General features: G+C 33.2%; 1 protein-coding gene across 5 annotated transcripts in view; it reads right to left on the bottom strand.

Moving 5' to 3' along the window:
- LOC118201818 (protein PBDC1) overlaps positions 1 to 15,888 on the bottom strand; it is a 48,242-nt gene that overhangs the window by 16,873 nt on the left and 15,481 nt on the right. For 2 of the 5 annotated variants that reach the window (XM_085807240.1, XM_035373979.2), the window contains exons 2-3: positions 14,155 to 14,300; positions 10,547 to 10,606 (exon numbers count right to left, since the gene is read on the bottom strand). In XM_085807240.1, coding sequence (XP_085663366.1) covers positions 10,547 to 10,606; positions 14,155 to 14,196 — 102 coding nt within the window. In that variant the 5' untranslated portion in view covers positions 14,197 to 14,300. The remainder of the gene's footprint in view (positions 1 to 10,546; positions 10,607 to 14,154; positions 14,301 to 15,888) is intronic. The other 3 variants (XM_085807241.1, XM_085807242.1, XM_085807239.1) reach the window with 2 other exon arrangements.

The following is a 15,888-nucleotide window of genomic DNA, read 5'->3' as shown; positions in this document are numbered from 1 at the left end:
CATTTTTGGTCAATTTTCAAATTTCCTGACTTTTTCTGGTTTTCCAGGCAATGTGGCAACCCTGTCTCATTTTCTTCTAGCTCAGCGATTCTCAACCGGTGGCACACATATCACTGCTGGTAAATTTTTATCACCTTTCTGCAAAACCTATTTGTGTGAACAAGGCTTTTCTTCCATGTTCTATTTGAAAAATAAATACAGATGAAAATTAAAAGTGGATCCTATTTTATGGTTGAAATAAGATGAAATAAAAAAACTGATCTCCCTTAAACAGGCCCAAATTTCACACTAAATTTGAGAATTAAAGTATTATAACTTAAATTTGATAATTAGAATGGTAACCAATTTTCAATCTAATATGTGTGCACACATTGATAATAATAATCAATATGTGCATATTTAATAAGAATAACCAATAGATGTGTAAATGGCAAAATATTTTTTTAATATTTTTATTGAAAATTTTTAAAATAATCACTGTAAAATGTAATGGTGGTACTAAGGTTTTTAAATTTTTGTTTAGAGTCAGTGAGTCAAAAGGTTGAGAACCGCTGCTTTAGATCGTTATCAAAAAGTTCCAAATCACAAATTCTGGACTGAATTTCTCGTATTTCTTTTTCTGATAGAACTGTGGCTTTAAGCTTGGCAAAGTAGCTGTCAAAGATTTTATCCCATAAATTCTTTACTCAGTCATGAAATCTTGCAGTTTACACTCCATAACTCCATAAAGTTTCTGTGCTGATTTCTAACCTTTCTATTTTCAGTGCTTCACTTATGAATAGCTGTTGAATGGCTAGCTCACTGAAATACCAACAGTCCTGTAGGAATAATTATTTGATGTACCATTCTTTCTGTAATGAAGTTTTTCATATCTATAAGGTAGCGAGTACTGATTGGGTCAATTTAACTAATCTCAGCAGAATCTACTTTAAAACTCACTTTCTATAGCATGTTGACACTTATTATTTTATTTAAAAGTTCAAAAATAGATGCACTTATGTAATACATTTTATGTAGTTTTCCATAGCCAAATAGAATTCAAATGCCACCCTTTCTTCCTCAAGTTGTGCTCATTCCTGTCAAGAAAACTGCTTTTTTTAAAACTTCTGCATTTGGAATTACTCAATTGAACGTCATCCTCTAAAGACATAACCAATTACTAGTATTTAAGCTTTTAAAAACCCATTTGCCTAGATTTTTCAATAACACTTAAAGCTGCATTTATTCATTGTAACATCTAATTGCAAGCTTCTTGATCAATTACTTTATTAACTTAAATAAGACTATTGCATTAGATCACATGCTGTGATTTTTTTTAACAAACTAGATACCTCGCCGAAACAGATGGGATTCAATTAAAAATTTACATCGAGGTCTAAGACAAATGTTACATTCTTAAGTACTAATTCAATGGGAAAGTCAACCTATCAGTATTACAAATATTTATGAACACTTGTTAAATCCTGGTCTCTTATTAATGTCATTCAGATAATCAGTACCATGCAGACTTGTGATAAATGTATAAAATTATACAATTGCGATTATGCGTACTTTATGCAGCACCTAAAACTGGCTCAACCCGACTAGCAGACTTCTTTGTCTACACTGCAAAGCAGACGGAAGCACTAAATTAATTCAATTCTTTATAGCAGCTTGTGTGCACCAGTCTTCATCAGTTTGCAAGATGTATTTTAATTTTATAATGGTTATTTTAATTTTGAAACCCTTTCCTTTCAACTCTTGTTTTCCACTTACAACTCCCTATCAGAATGAGTTTTTAGAATCGTGTTGAATGTAAATGAGTTAGAAGAAGTATTTAAAAGAAGTTCAACTTACTTCGAAAGAGAGTGCTTACGAGTCCTTAGTGGCACATGTTTGCCTTCTGGCTACTCCGTTCTTGAATCTATTATGCTCGGCCGTATTGTACATGCCTGTTGAGAATTGCCAGCTAGTTCAATTTAAGGGCCAACTACGTTAGGTATGTGTGTCTAGCTTCAGCTAAGGTTGTTTAATTTAGTATTAGATAAATTTCTTATTTCCTTACCCTGATTTTATAACCCAAGTGGAGGCTTTCCTGTAAGCCCAAGAAGAAGCCATCTGTTATTATTTCTCTGACTAAACAAAAGGGTAGTTTAACCCTTCTCAAGTCTACGTTGTAAATACGTGAACTCAGTGATAATTTCTTACTTAGTTCACTAGGGTTCTCAATATTTTATCATAGACAAACTAGAAAGGTATATTATATTGCCACCCAGAGTTTCAACAACCCACAGCGTTACAAGGAGGAAAATTTTCATTAAACCCTCCAACGTTTGAAATCCCACTGTCTTCAATAAACCCGATGGAAGGATTTGGATTCATTCTAGAGACCATGCGTGCAACAATGAAACCAACTGTGACGTTCGATGGCGAAGGTTCTGTCAAGTTCTTTCTGGAACAGTTGGAACTGAATTTTACATTACATCTGGTCCAGGAACTTAAAAAAGGAGCAATCATTAAAGCCGACTTAAAAGGCTTAAAGCCGACTCTTATTTGATTCAAGGGAATCGGAAAGTTCCTGCTGGGGGATCCAAGCTCTGAAACATACAAATGGGTGGCTTTCAAGACTGTGCTACTTTGCCAATTATCAAAGACCGAGCATTGCATTTATCAAAGACCAAAGCATTGCCAATTATCAAAGACCGAGTGAAGTTGGAGACAGAGCTCTTCAGTAAATACCAGATGAATGTGGAAGAATTGATGGATTTATTTTGTGAAACATTCAAATATTCAATTTATTGTATGGAAAGGGACCAGATAGTGACGAAGTTATTTACCCACGGCTGCTTCCTCCTATACAAGATTTTCTTGAGGTGAAAAACCCACAGACACTCAAAAGTCTATTTCAACTTGCTGTAAATTTTGAAAACTGACAAGCTTCTCAAAACACGCATATGGCAAGTACACGAGATTTTCATCTCAACAAACACTTCAAAGCAAGCAGTATCCGTTATGACAATCTGAGAAGAGCGAAAAAGATGGGTCAAATAATGTCATTTGGCAGTAGCCAAAAGAAGCAACACAAGGGGCTGATAAGCAAAACAATTTAAACTAATTCAGGTGTCCGAAAAGAGGGTCCGGTCACACCCCATGAAGGAAAATCCCTCGATTAAGCTAAATACTGTAGTGGTACAAAATCTGGCTTTTCCTGAAATCCACACAGTACTGAATAATGATTCTGAGATTGAGTAATCTAAAGTTCAGAAATTTTCGACCCCCCCCCACTTCGACACAAAAAATTCGTAGAAAATAAGAAACCCGCGTATAAGTCGACCCCCCTTCCGAAATTGATCGAGAAACTTCGAAAAAATTTTTTAAGTATTAAATTTATTCAAAATCATCTGAGAAAAAAGTAAATATACGATTAAAAATACCTTGGTAAATAAACAAAATCAAAATCCTTCAACGTCCAATTCATGGTCAGATTCGCCAAACATTTCATAGAACTCTTCTGTCGTCATTGGCTTGTCATCATACATATTTTCAGTCTTGAACTCTGTATTGTTACATTCACTACTAGAGCCTTCGTCGTCATTTTCCCTTTCAAAAACAGTATCATCTTCCGTGTCATCTAGTTCATTGCTAATACATTTTTTAAATGATTTTATAATCATTTCAGAGGGTATTTCGTTCCAAGCATCTTTAACCCACTGAGCAATTAATGTAATATCAGGCTTTTTAATGTTGCCTCCCTTTGTAAATGTTGGTCGACCGAAACTAATCCACTCTGCCCAATATTTTCTAACATTTACTTTGAAGGGCTTATTGAGGCAGACATCTAGGGGTTGAATGACGGATGTCAATCCTCCCGGAATTACGGCCACAGTCGTCACATAATTTAAGTCATGAAATTACTTCAAGTAAGAGACTTATTTGATAAGTCGTTCAATTTGAGTGCAGGAAGAAAACAACTGCATTATATACAGAAATTTTTGAACTTCCGATTCTTTTAATTTTTTATGGCCCCGCGTATAAGTCGACCCCCCCCCCACTTTGAAGTCTTTTTTTGTCCAAAATATCTCGACTTATACGCGGGTATATACAGTAGTTTCTTATTTTCTTATTCCGAGTGGAGGCTTTCCTGTAATTCTGAGAAGGGACAATCTGTTATTATTTCTTTGAATGAATAAAAGAGTAGTTTAACCCTTCTTGAGTTTACGTTGTAAATACTTGAACTCTGATAATTCACTACTTAGTTCACTAGGTTCCTCTATTTTATTATAGACAAAGTACAGAGGAACATTATAAGTTGCTCAAAGCATTGGAGGATGATTACATAAAGCTTTTTTTCCATTCAGACAAATTATACAAAATCACAGGTAACACATGCACTTTCATAACCAGTGGAGGGAACACAGATTGACAAGACACCCTTATGATAAACTGTCATTAAGAGATCCTTGACTCATAAACACAGCAGTTTCATCCACAGCAATCATGATGGAAAAATGATAATGTCAATAGCATTACTAAGACTTGAATTCAAGTACACATTAATAACTTAACACTTTACTAACTAATCGCCTATTAATCGGCTTTCTTTCGCCAATGCCTACCGACCGATAGCCTATTAATCGGCTTTTTATCACCGTCTACCGACTGATTGCCTAATAACCGCCTTTTTTCGCCGTCTACCGACCGATAGCCTATTAATCAGCTTTCTTTCGCCAAAGCCTACTGACCAATAATCTATTAAACAGCCTTTTTCGCCAACGCCTACCGATTGAAAGCCTATTAATCGGCATTCGGCCTACTGAATGATAGCCTATTAATCGCTTTTTTCCTCAGGGCTACCTAAAAATAGCCTATCAATCGGTAGCCATGGCGATAAACAAATGCCATTTGCTATAGCATCTGCATTTTATTGTTACTGTCGAGGTACATTGCTCACTTGCGTTAAGTGCGTTGCTTCGTAAACTCCCACATTTTCACACCATTTTAAAAAAATTTACCATTGACGATGAGCAAAAAAATTGGCACTGAAGAGTTTTATTTAGACAATTTATCAGATTGTCCTGACAGTTATTCAGGACAGGGAGAATCTGCGACTGAGCGGCCGGTCGGACGTGTGTATGCTCTTGAACCACTAGCGGTTGGTGAAGTGTTAAATACCTTATAACTTGAAAAGTGTTGCTGATTTCCTTACAGACAGTTCATATCACTGAAGGATGCCATCTGTACAGTACTATGATGCTTTGAATCTTCTGGAGATATGTCTAACTGTGATACCACTGCAAGGGCAAATGTTTGAATATCAGCCCTGCATGCAAACAAAAATTCTGTTTTTCTTTGAGCAAAAGTGAGTGATCCATTTACAGATCATATCTTTTAAATTCCCACATGCAATTCTGAGCATTTCTATCATCTGCCTGTTGACTGCAGTTATCGCATTGATTGCCATTTTAGGACCTTTCATTGATTCAAATTCTCTTAAAAGAAAGCTGTAAAATTCTTGGCCTGAGGATCTTCCACAATTCCTTTCTTGTACTTAATAAAATAGTCCTTTCTACACTTAAGATGGTTAGGAATCAAAGTATTATTAAAGCATCTTTAAATATGTTATTAAATCAAGTGTTAACTGAAGATTTATGAAATACGAATGGCAACAAAAATCGTTAATAATAGGTTTCACTAAAGAGATGAAATATTGCAAGCACAAAATTAAGAAAAAGTTTATTTCACACATGTGCATTAAGTACATATGCTACATCAGTGTATTAATTTCTGAAAAATTCTAATTAATCACAACCCTGCCTCTCATTATTAAGTGCACATGTGTGCTGTTCATTCATTCCAATAGGTCATTTTACAATACACCTGGCAGATGATTTGATCTAGGGCTTTTATTGAGGACAGGGCTTATACTATACTACAAGGAAACCTTAAAATTATGTTGGTGCTTATTTTCCAATTAGATCTTATTTTAGGGGAAATGTATTACTTAACAATTATAAACAGAAATTGCATTGGTACTTCCTTGCTATGGTGGCCATCACATGTGCTCTGACAAAACTTGACATTCCAAATTAATTAAGACACAATAACACGCCGAATAAATACTAATTCAGAAGTCAAACAACAAAAATCAGCGTTATACCTACAAAATTTTCACAGGACTAGTTTCGATGGTTTTACCGAACCATCATCTTCAGCTGCAAAACCGCAAATGAACAAGATAGGAAATAATGATTAGATAAGATAAGAAAGCCTGGACAAGAATAAGCAAGTGGCGCCATCTGTTGGCAAAACCAGAACTAAAACATAATTTCTCTAAAAGCCGAAGGCAAATTTGGATTGGAATTAGGATCGTTAACTAGAACAGAAAGATTTTTTTGAATGTGAAATGCCTCTAGAAAATCCAGTTCTCCAATGGAAGATGTTTTTTGAATAATTTTGGCAGCAGAAAAATTGAAAGTGTGATTTTCGGACCAACAATGATGGGCAACAGAAGACTTCTGTGTTTCCTTTTTTCTAACATATGCCTCATGTTCTTTGACGCGAAATTTTAAGGCTCTCTTAGTTTGGCCAATGTAAATTAAACCACACTGGCAAGGAATCCTATAAATACCCCAGGAATTCATATCCGGAATGGGGTCCTTGAGTATAGAAGTTGGAATTTTATTGATGGGAGAATAAACAACCCGAAAGTTAAATTTCTGCAAAATATGTGCAACTTTATAGCTAATTGATGGAAAGAAGGGAATGACAACAGAATTTTTATAATCTCCTAAAATAAGAGTGTGGCTTTTAGTGTGTTGAGATGAAAATTTTTTAACTGCTTGATTAATAATGTTGGGTGAAAAGCCCCTGTCAATAGCTATTGCTTTTAAATAATTTAGTTCTTCATCAAGGGCTAGTTTGGAGGAGCAAACTTGAAGAGCACGGAAAACATAGGAATAAAATGAAGCTAACTTTTGTTTAGTCGGATGACATGATTTAAAGTGTGGTGGAAGGCAAACCGATGAAGGTTTACGGTAAACTGTAGTGCTGAAGTTGGATGTGTTACGTGTGACCAGAATGTCGAGAAACGGAAGAGAATTGCAAGTCTCAAGTTCAAAAGTGAACTGAATAGCAGGATCAATAGAATTCATTGTTGAAAGAACTTTATTTAAATCATCTTTATTACCTTCAAACAGGGTAAAAGTATCGTCTACGTAGCGGAACCATGCCGGGAAGTTTAAAGTTTCAAACAATTTTGATTCATAGTAATGCATGTAGATATCAGCCATGATGGGACTGAGGGGGCTTCCCATGGCTAATCCCTCAGTTTGCTTGTAATATTTATTTTGGAAAACAAAATGTGTTTGTTTCAAACAGAGTTGAGTGAGAGAAATTAGCTCATCAATCTCGATGCAAGAGAAATGAAATTCGCGAAGTCTGGTTTCTAGACATCTTAATGCACTCTCCACTGGGACATTGGTGAATAATGATTTTACATCAAAAGAAACCATGAGTAAATTACTAGGAGAAATGTTTTTAACCTTTTTTACAAACTCTATTGAATTTTTTATGGTGTAAATGTTATTGTCTAATAGAGTGGAAAATCTAGAAACTAAATATTTAGCTAAAGGATACGAGGCAGTACCTAAATTTGATACAATAGGGCGGAAAGGAATACCACTTTTATGAATTTTGGGAAGAGCATATAATCTGGCACAATTCGCAACAGATGGGATAAGCGAATGTTTTAAGTTGCCTGAAATGATTTGCGAAGATTTGATCGCAGTTTTTATTTTGGATAAGTCCGAAGGTGAAGCATCTTTAGGGATCGGATTATTTATTTTACTTATTTTAGGAACACACTCTTATTTTAGGAAATTATAAAAATTCTGTTGTCATTCCCTTCTTTCCATCAATTAGCTATAAAGTTGCACATATTTTGCAGAAATTTAACTTTCGGGTTGTTTATTCTCCCATCAATAAAATTCCAACTTGTATACTCAAGGACCCCATTCCGGATATGAATTCCTGGGGTATTTAGGATTCCTTGCCAGTGTGGCTTAATTTACATTGGCCAAACTAAGAGAGCCTTAAAATTTCGCGTCAAAGAACATGAGGCATATGTTAGAAAAAAGGAAACACAGAAGTCTTCTGTTGCCCATCATTGTTGGTCCGAAAATCACACTTTCAATTTTTCTGCTGCCAAAATTATTCAAAAAACATCTTCCATTGGAGAACTGGATTTTCTAGAGGCATTTCACATTCAAAAAAATCTTTCTGTTCTAGTTAACGATCCTAATTCCAATCCAAATTTGCCTTCGGCTTTTAGAGAAATTATGTTTTAGTTCTGGTTTCGCCAACAGATGGCGCCACTTGCTTATTCTTGTCCAGGCTTTCTTATCTTATCTAATCATTATTTCCTATCTTGTTCATTTGCGGTTTTGCAGCTGAAGATGATGGTTCGGTAAAACCATCGAAACTAGTCCTGTGAAAATTTTGTAGGTATAACGCTGATTTTTGTTGTTTGACTTCTGAATTAGTATTCCAAATTAATTTGGTAAAAGCTAGAAAATACTATGGCAACCTTCAAAAAAGGAAAAACTGCAATTATATCACATGATGTTTATAACGTTTAATGTGCTGAGTAATGTAAATGCTAAGTTAGTGAAATTTTCTGATTTTTTTCTAAATTAGAAACATATTGCTGTCCATAGGGGGAGAAAAACAGTGACATTTTTTCATCATCCTATTAATGCTACTGCCATATAAATATTAATCAGCAAACATTACGAACATATCAAGAAAAAAAGTTTAAAAATACAATTCTGAGTAAATAAATATTAATAAAGATTGTATGATATCATCATACATACTGTATAATAAATTACTGTTTTCACCATGTAAACAGCAAAGTTTTGATTTAAAAAAAAAAAAAAAATACAGAAATGCACAAATTTGGCACTGCACACCTTAAACATTACATATTTTATACAACATATTACTATTATTACTGGAATTACAAGTTTGCCAATTATGGCAAATAATTTGATTTTAGGAGAGTGACTGTGGTGGTTGCTTTAATAAGGAAGTACCACTGCAAGTATTTTCCTATAAGTTTTAGTAATTAATACAGCTATATTAAAATTTGTTGAGTTTCATTCTACAACAAGACAAAACAAAAACTACAAATTTCATAAAAGTCTGTATTAAAAGTTACAATATCTGGTCCATTTTTACATCGGTACTACTTCTTTCATGAAATAAGTTATTTAAATGTTATTTAGTTAATAAGTTATTTAAATGCAACTGACAACTGAGAATTTACTTTTGCAGCTGCTTTGCCAAAGTCTAAGTAATTTTCAGCACTTACATATTAACACAACCACCTTGGCATAAAGTGCCCATTTTTTACGGATGAAAAGGTAAAAGTTACTTATCAGATGCAAGATGGTAGTTTTTCGTGCCTTTTTTGATGAAAGATTCCCAAACTACCAATATTAATTTTAAGTCAGTAAACATTATCAATACATGAAAAGGAAATGTACTTTAGCAATTTAAAATACAAATTTTAATTATTAAATAAATATTACATGAGAAATTAAAAAAAAAAAAAACACTTAACATTCTTTTTCAAATCTTTCTGTAATTTTTTTGTGCTATTCTCCCGAAGTAGACAGCTATCTGTTTTCAATTAATATCAGAGAACTGTGGAGACTAAGCTTCATGCCACTCTTGGCAACACTGACTATCAAAGAGATTCATTTCTTTGTTGTGTTCCCTTCAGAAACTCTTCAGCAAAATTCTGTATTCTTGCATAAATTTTGCCGCAGTTTCTTCCATTGCTGGCAAATTCTACAAGCTCATATTTTAAAACTAAGGGGGAAAATATCACATTTTGATCATAAAAATCACTGGAACTAGGAATACAAAAAAAAAAAAAAAAAAAAAAGGACACGTAAAAAAATTACATTGTTGCTTGACTGAAGGATTGTTATGAAGATGCTTGCAGAAGAATGGTTATGTGCATGATTGCCAGAGTTTGGCACATTCTAATCTGGTGATTTCTATTAAAGTGGTTGCATTAATATCTAAGTACCTAATTTTCAGCATGTTCACTATTGGAAAACATTTTTTTCTCAATAAAGCTCTAGCATTTAACCCAAAGCATTTAATGGCAAATTGTCCTCGTCCAAAAAGGCACAAAATAGTCAATCCAAATTTACCTTTCCAGTCCCCTGTTTCCCTACAAACAAAATTTATATTTTGAATTTCCTCCATTACAACCAATGCTTGGGGGCTTTTGCTTTTGCATAAACATAGGTTAAAAGACTTGATATTCCCGCACACAAAATCAAATAGCCATAATGATACACAAACCACATTGTAAATGTGTTACTTTTCCTAAACAAAATTTTTCTAAAGCACATTTCTTAAAATATATGAAACTTGCATCATTCAGTGATGAGAGACATTCAAAGAATGGCTGAGATTATCTCAAACAAAGGTATTGGGTTAATTAAGGTCCATTATAATTAAAATGAAAGTGAAAACTAATAAAACTACTTACATTGAAATGCACTTCCATATGTTCAATGGCTTTTCCAGCCCATGCCAATTCTATATCAGGCTGAAAAGTAATTATTTTATTATCAATATCAAATACAGCAAAAATGAATCACTTCCTCCTCTACAAAAATAAAATTTCATTACATCTTCACATGTCATTTGGACACGAGAAAGAGGATTTAATTAAAAAACTCAAATAACCAGTGTTAGTTTCCTCAGTTACTTTTTACTTTTAAGAAAGGCCACAAGCTTTCTATGAAATGTCACTGAAAACTGATGTCTGAAAGATAAAAATAGAAAATGAAAATGAAAAATTTGTATCTCCTTTTTTTTACGAAATGTACAAATTTGAATAGTTAAGTGATGCAAGAAAAATACTGCATCTTTTTTTTGGGGGGGAGGGGGGGAATGACCGAATCTTGCCCTTAAAATTTGAGAAAAATCTAAAATTGATACCAGATTACACAGAATATTACTCAGCAAATCTTAACTACTGTTTATTCTTAGGGTGAGATGATATATGCTCAGCATCTTTTCTGTAAGAATGACCAGATGCAATGAATAAGAAGACATAGAATATTTTACTAGATGAAATCACTTGGAAATTTGTCTTCATAGGTTTTGAATGAAAACAAATATATCACCGTTTAATGAAATAACAGATGATATCCTTTTTCTATTATTTAACTGAATTATTTACAAAAATCATATGGATTACATGTATACTTAATTAAAAATATGCACTTATGACAAAGAACAGAATGGTTTTATCGAGGGTATTTCAGGAATCAAAAAGATCAGTATATGGTGTTTCATTTAATTTCAGCCTCTTAATTTTTTCTCATAATTTCAAGACCAACAGAATTATATCCTAGTATAAAAAAAGCATGAAAATTACATAACAAGTACTGAAAGTAACCGCAGAAGAACAAAGGAAGCAACACTATTATCTAGTCTCCAAAAAGTGAACATTAATTGTATAAGCACCATCACTCACAGTTAATTTCAAAGCTGACAGGGTAAAGCATGCATGTGTAGCACCTCCTCAATTGTTTCTAAAAACTATTGACCTTTCTGAAGAGGCAACTCCATTATTTTTCAGATCTTAAAAGGAATAAAAATGAAAATGCTGTTCTTTTTCTTCCTGTTATCAGGTTCTCTAATCTTTATATATTTAAATGGATAAAAGGTAGTTGAAGGTTTAAAAAAAAATATTTTCTTATTCTCTTTATTTGTTTATGGGTTTGTGATTCTGTTTTTAAAAGCTACAATTGTTGCTTTCACTCATCTTCAGCAAGATGAACCCTGGATTTCTGAAAACTTCAAAAACTCTTCTTCATATCAACCTTGCAAATGGCATAGGTTCCACTTTGTTCCCACCAAAGGTGCAAGAAACAAAGGTTGCTTAACTCGCTTCAGTTTTTTTGACCAAGCACAGAAACTTTCACGTACAGCTCCATAATTTTTACTGCATGTACAGTACAACTCCAATTATCTGAACTTCGACTATCCAAATCACTGATTATTGGAATCACTTTCAGAATTTTTCAAAATTAACTGAAGAAGAGAAGGAAAAGGAAAGATACAGGAGAAGATGAGGATGATGTGTCACTTGAGGAGTTAAGAAACATTCTTTTGCAAATGCCTGGATGTTCAGAAGTTAGTGCTGAGGATACAGCAGAATGGATGGTGTGTGATTCATCAGACCCTGGGTTTCAAATTCAAATTGATGAATTTATTAAAAGTGTGAGAGAAAAAATGTCGAGGAAGAAGATGACCTTAATCTCAAAGATGAAACAGACACGGAACCATCGGCTATTGAAGCATTTGCCAGCGTTGAAGTGGGTGGACTCAAGTGTAACCCCATGGAATTTCTCACTGTCAAGCGGATGCGCGACTTGGCTGCTCGAAAACCAGTGAAGATAGTCAAACAGCTTACTCCAACTGAGATGTTCAGCAAGCAATAACTTTCAGCACTTGTAAGTACTGTACAGTACGCTATAGTGTTACCTTTTCATTTTAATTAATTAAAACTTCTTTTATCTCCCATTTTTAACATACAGTAATTAATTAAAGTATACGTAGACCTTTCGTTCGGAAAAAATTCAGTTATCCGAATTGGGTCCGGTCCAAATTAATTCAGATAATTGGAATTTCTACTGTATTAATAACAATAATGCCTTATTCCACCAAAACTGCAATTTAAATGCACTGCATCTAAATGAGCACACGCATTCCCTGAATACTACATGTAAGCTAGAGGCAGTTCTCACTTTGTACATAAAACACAATTTCATGATAAAAAAAATAAGGGTGTGGTGTATGCACTTTTACATTCTGCTGCATTATTGGTCTCCTCTTCTTTAATACAACGGTGAGTATCACAGTCTACAATAAAATTTGGTATATACATATTAGCGGAACTACCATGGCGAAGTATGGTGATTTTTTACAGAAGAAAAAATGATTTGGAGTATTTTAAGATTGCAACTTACAATGGATATGGTTACCTAAAAACTGTTATGCACATGATTGCCAGAGTTTGGCAACTTCTACTACGGTGGTTATGATAATACATAAGTACCAAACATTTTCCATGAATTTTTTTAATTAACAGCATACTTGCCAACCTATGACACTAAAGAATTAGGAGAATATTTTAAGGAATCAAATGAATTTTTTCAATGACAAAAAAACTTTTTAAATGGTAAAAATATATAGAAACAATTTAATACCTGAAAGTTCAGTCACTAAATTTTAAATGCAAATAGTACAAAATTATTTACATGTAAAAAAAAGTTTTTATTATCTGTATCTTTTAACAGAAAAATCATACTTTAATCAGTTTTTGTACAAATACTAAGAACAGTGGCAGATTTTGCTTTTCATAAGAAAAAAGCTTCTAATTTTGTTTACAGTAATTGCCACACAGCCCTACTTTTGGTAATAAAACGTGTTTAATATGCCATTCCTAATATTGGATCTAAATTTTGTGCTTGTTTCAGTAGCAGCACTGAAAATCCTCTCACAATCTTGATTACTGCGGGGAATTGTCAGAATGGCCAACATTAATTCTAGACTCTTTTTTTCATTATTCTAGACTGTATTTTCAAATTCCATCAGCACCTTTCAGTTTTCCAATTAAACTTCAGTGAGTGTCAATCCTTGCTGGTTTTAAAACTTAATGCGACTGCAGTTTATCAGTTGCGATATCAATAGCATCATCTTTCAAAAAAACTAAATGAAGTAAAACTGGAAATATGTTCAAAAAATATCTTATACTGGAAAAAGAAGCATTTGCTAGAGCAGAAACATCTGCAGCTCTGCATGTAAAATTATAAGATAAAATTAGCAAGATCTTCAGCAAGATGAGGCCATCTGCTTTTCCTTCACAATAAACATGGCAAAATTCATTTCTTCTTTGAGAACTGTATTTCCAAGGGACCTTGGCCCTTAATACCATCTGATCTTACCTGCCCTGGTTCTTTTTATGGGAAAAGTGTATCACAAGATAGACTTCAAAATTAATTCAACAATTTTTTCTGTGAAAGGCAATGCAATTATTTTCTTAATTAAAATATTAATTGAAAAAAACAGCCCATTACTCACATTATTCTGGTAAGATTCTGCATCAAAGAAATTTTCAGTCATTTTTAGCAGCTAACAGTTTCTACAGAATGCCACAGAAAAAAAAGTAATCAGTGTTATCCAGATATGTTTTAATCTTGAAGAAGGAAGGTTCTAATAATCCAGCACTGCAGATATATAAAGAGAAAGCTGAGTAAATATGCTTATCTATATTTCACTAAAATTATGGAATTTAAAAAGGTGAAAAAAATTCAAAAATATATAACAGGAAAAAAAACATTGGCATGTATTTAAATAACATATTTTATGTAAAGTGGAATTTTACAGTAAATCTATTTATATTTACATAACCTTAACTATTCATATTAAATTCAAAAGAAGAAAAATATTCAAATTTTTACAATGATATAACTTATTTCACTTTTTAAAAAAGTCGAATGTTAAGAGCAATAAGTCATTATAAATACAATTTAGACTACATATAAAAATTTAAGAGCTCATTCCTACCTTTGAGTATAGATAACAGTTTTTCTCAGTATTTTAATATTTCAATAAAATAATTAGAAGGTAACCACAGCAATAAATTTAATTTATTTGAAATAAAGTAGAGTTTTAACTGAGCCTAGTTACAATTGAAGCACTAAAAAAAAAAACCTATCCCATTTAAGATGAAACTATTAAAATTCTTTTAAATTTCTTAAATTCTGTTTAATACTGCTAATACAACTCAGAAGCATCCTCCCAAAAAACTTTCGAGTCATCCAGCAGGACAGTTAGCTAGAAAATTGCATCACTGACGGATAGAGCAAAGATTTCATGCTTCCTGTACAGAAACCTCACAAAGACATTTTATAACTAATAAGCTTCCTCCCTGAAAAAAAAATCTTTAGGTTGCACTCGTGTGAAAACCAGATGCCTGATAAATAACACTGCAATGACCCTAATGACTGAAGTTACGAGAAATGTACCATTTCATTCTGCCTTTGGTTCCTCTTTCCTTCCCCCCCCCTTTCTATCAACTTATTATTGTGTAGTATTCAGTTCTAGATGTTTCAAAAAGATTATGAATTTATTCCTTTTTATTACTACTGCTACCAAATTTATAGCAACTTTCGGCACACTATTTTGTTCAAGATTTTATTTGAAATTACTGCTTTTCAACTTTTAATATATGCAGCAAATCAGTTACAAATATTTAGGAGAGATTGAGTACACCTAGATGATAGAAAATCCCATAGCAATTAGAGATGGGAAAAACCGCTCCTTTAAGGGATATGATCCAAACCGTTCGCTCACTAAAGTGAATCAGTTCTTTTTAGCGATTCACCATTGACTAACAATGAGCTTAATGAATGCATTTAAAACAGGCATGGATCAAGAGTGCTGTGCAAAGATAGGGGAAAAGCAGAAACTGAACAAGGAGTGGGATCGCTGGAATCAACTCAACCAAACCACTCATGCCCTGGACTGATTTCTTTCACCCATACTTTAGAAATTCCCTTAAAAAAAAGGTTCTACTTAAAATAGCAATAAAATTCTGGAATACAAAAGTGCCGAGTTAAAAAATAATGAATACTAAACTCACTTTTGTAAAAGATTATATTCTTTTATTACTATGATTGATATTTTGCTGCTACTAAAAACACAGTGTAAAAAAAGATTTTTAAACTGGAGGCAGATCCCAAAGAACAGGAAATTGTCTGCTGACAATACCAGCATTTTCCTTGGTACCATTCTGTTACTGGGACCGGATTC

This window comes from Stegodyphus dumicola, chromosome X1 (assembly GCF_044657685.1).
Source record: "Stegodyphus dumicola isolate Sdum_Otavi_A_Nest chromosome X1, ASM4465768v1".
Classification (NCBI taxonomy): domain Eukaryota; kingdom Metazoa; phylum Arthropoda; class Arachnida; order Araneae; family Eresidae; genus Stegodyphus; species Stegodyphus dumicola.
The sequence above is the reverse complement of the archived record's forward strand: the minus strand, read 5'-3'. Positions and strand labels throughout refer to the sequence as shown.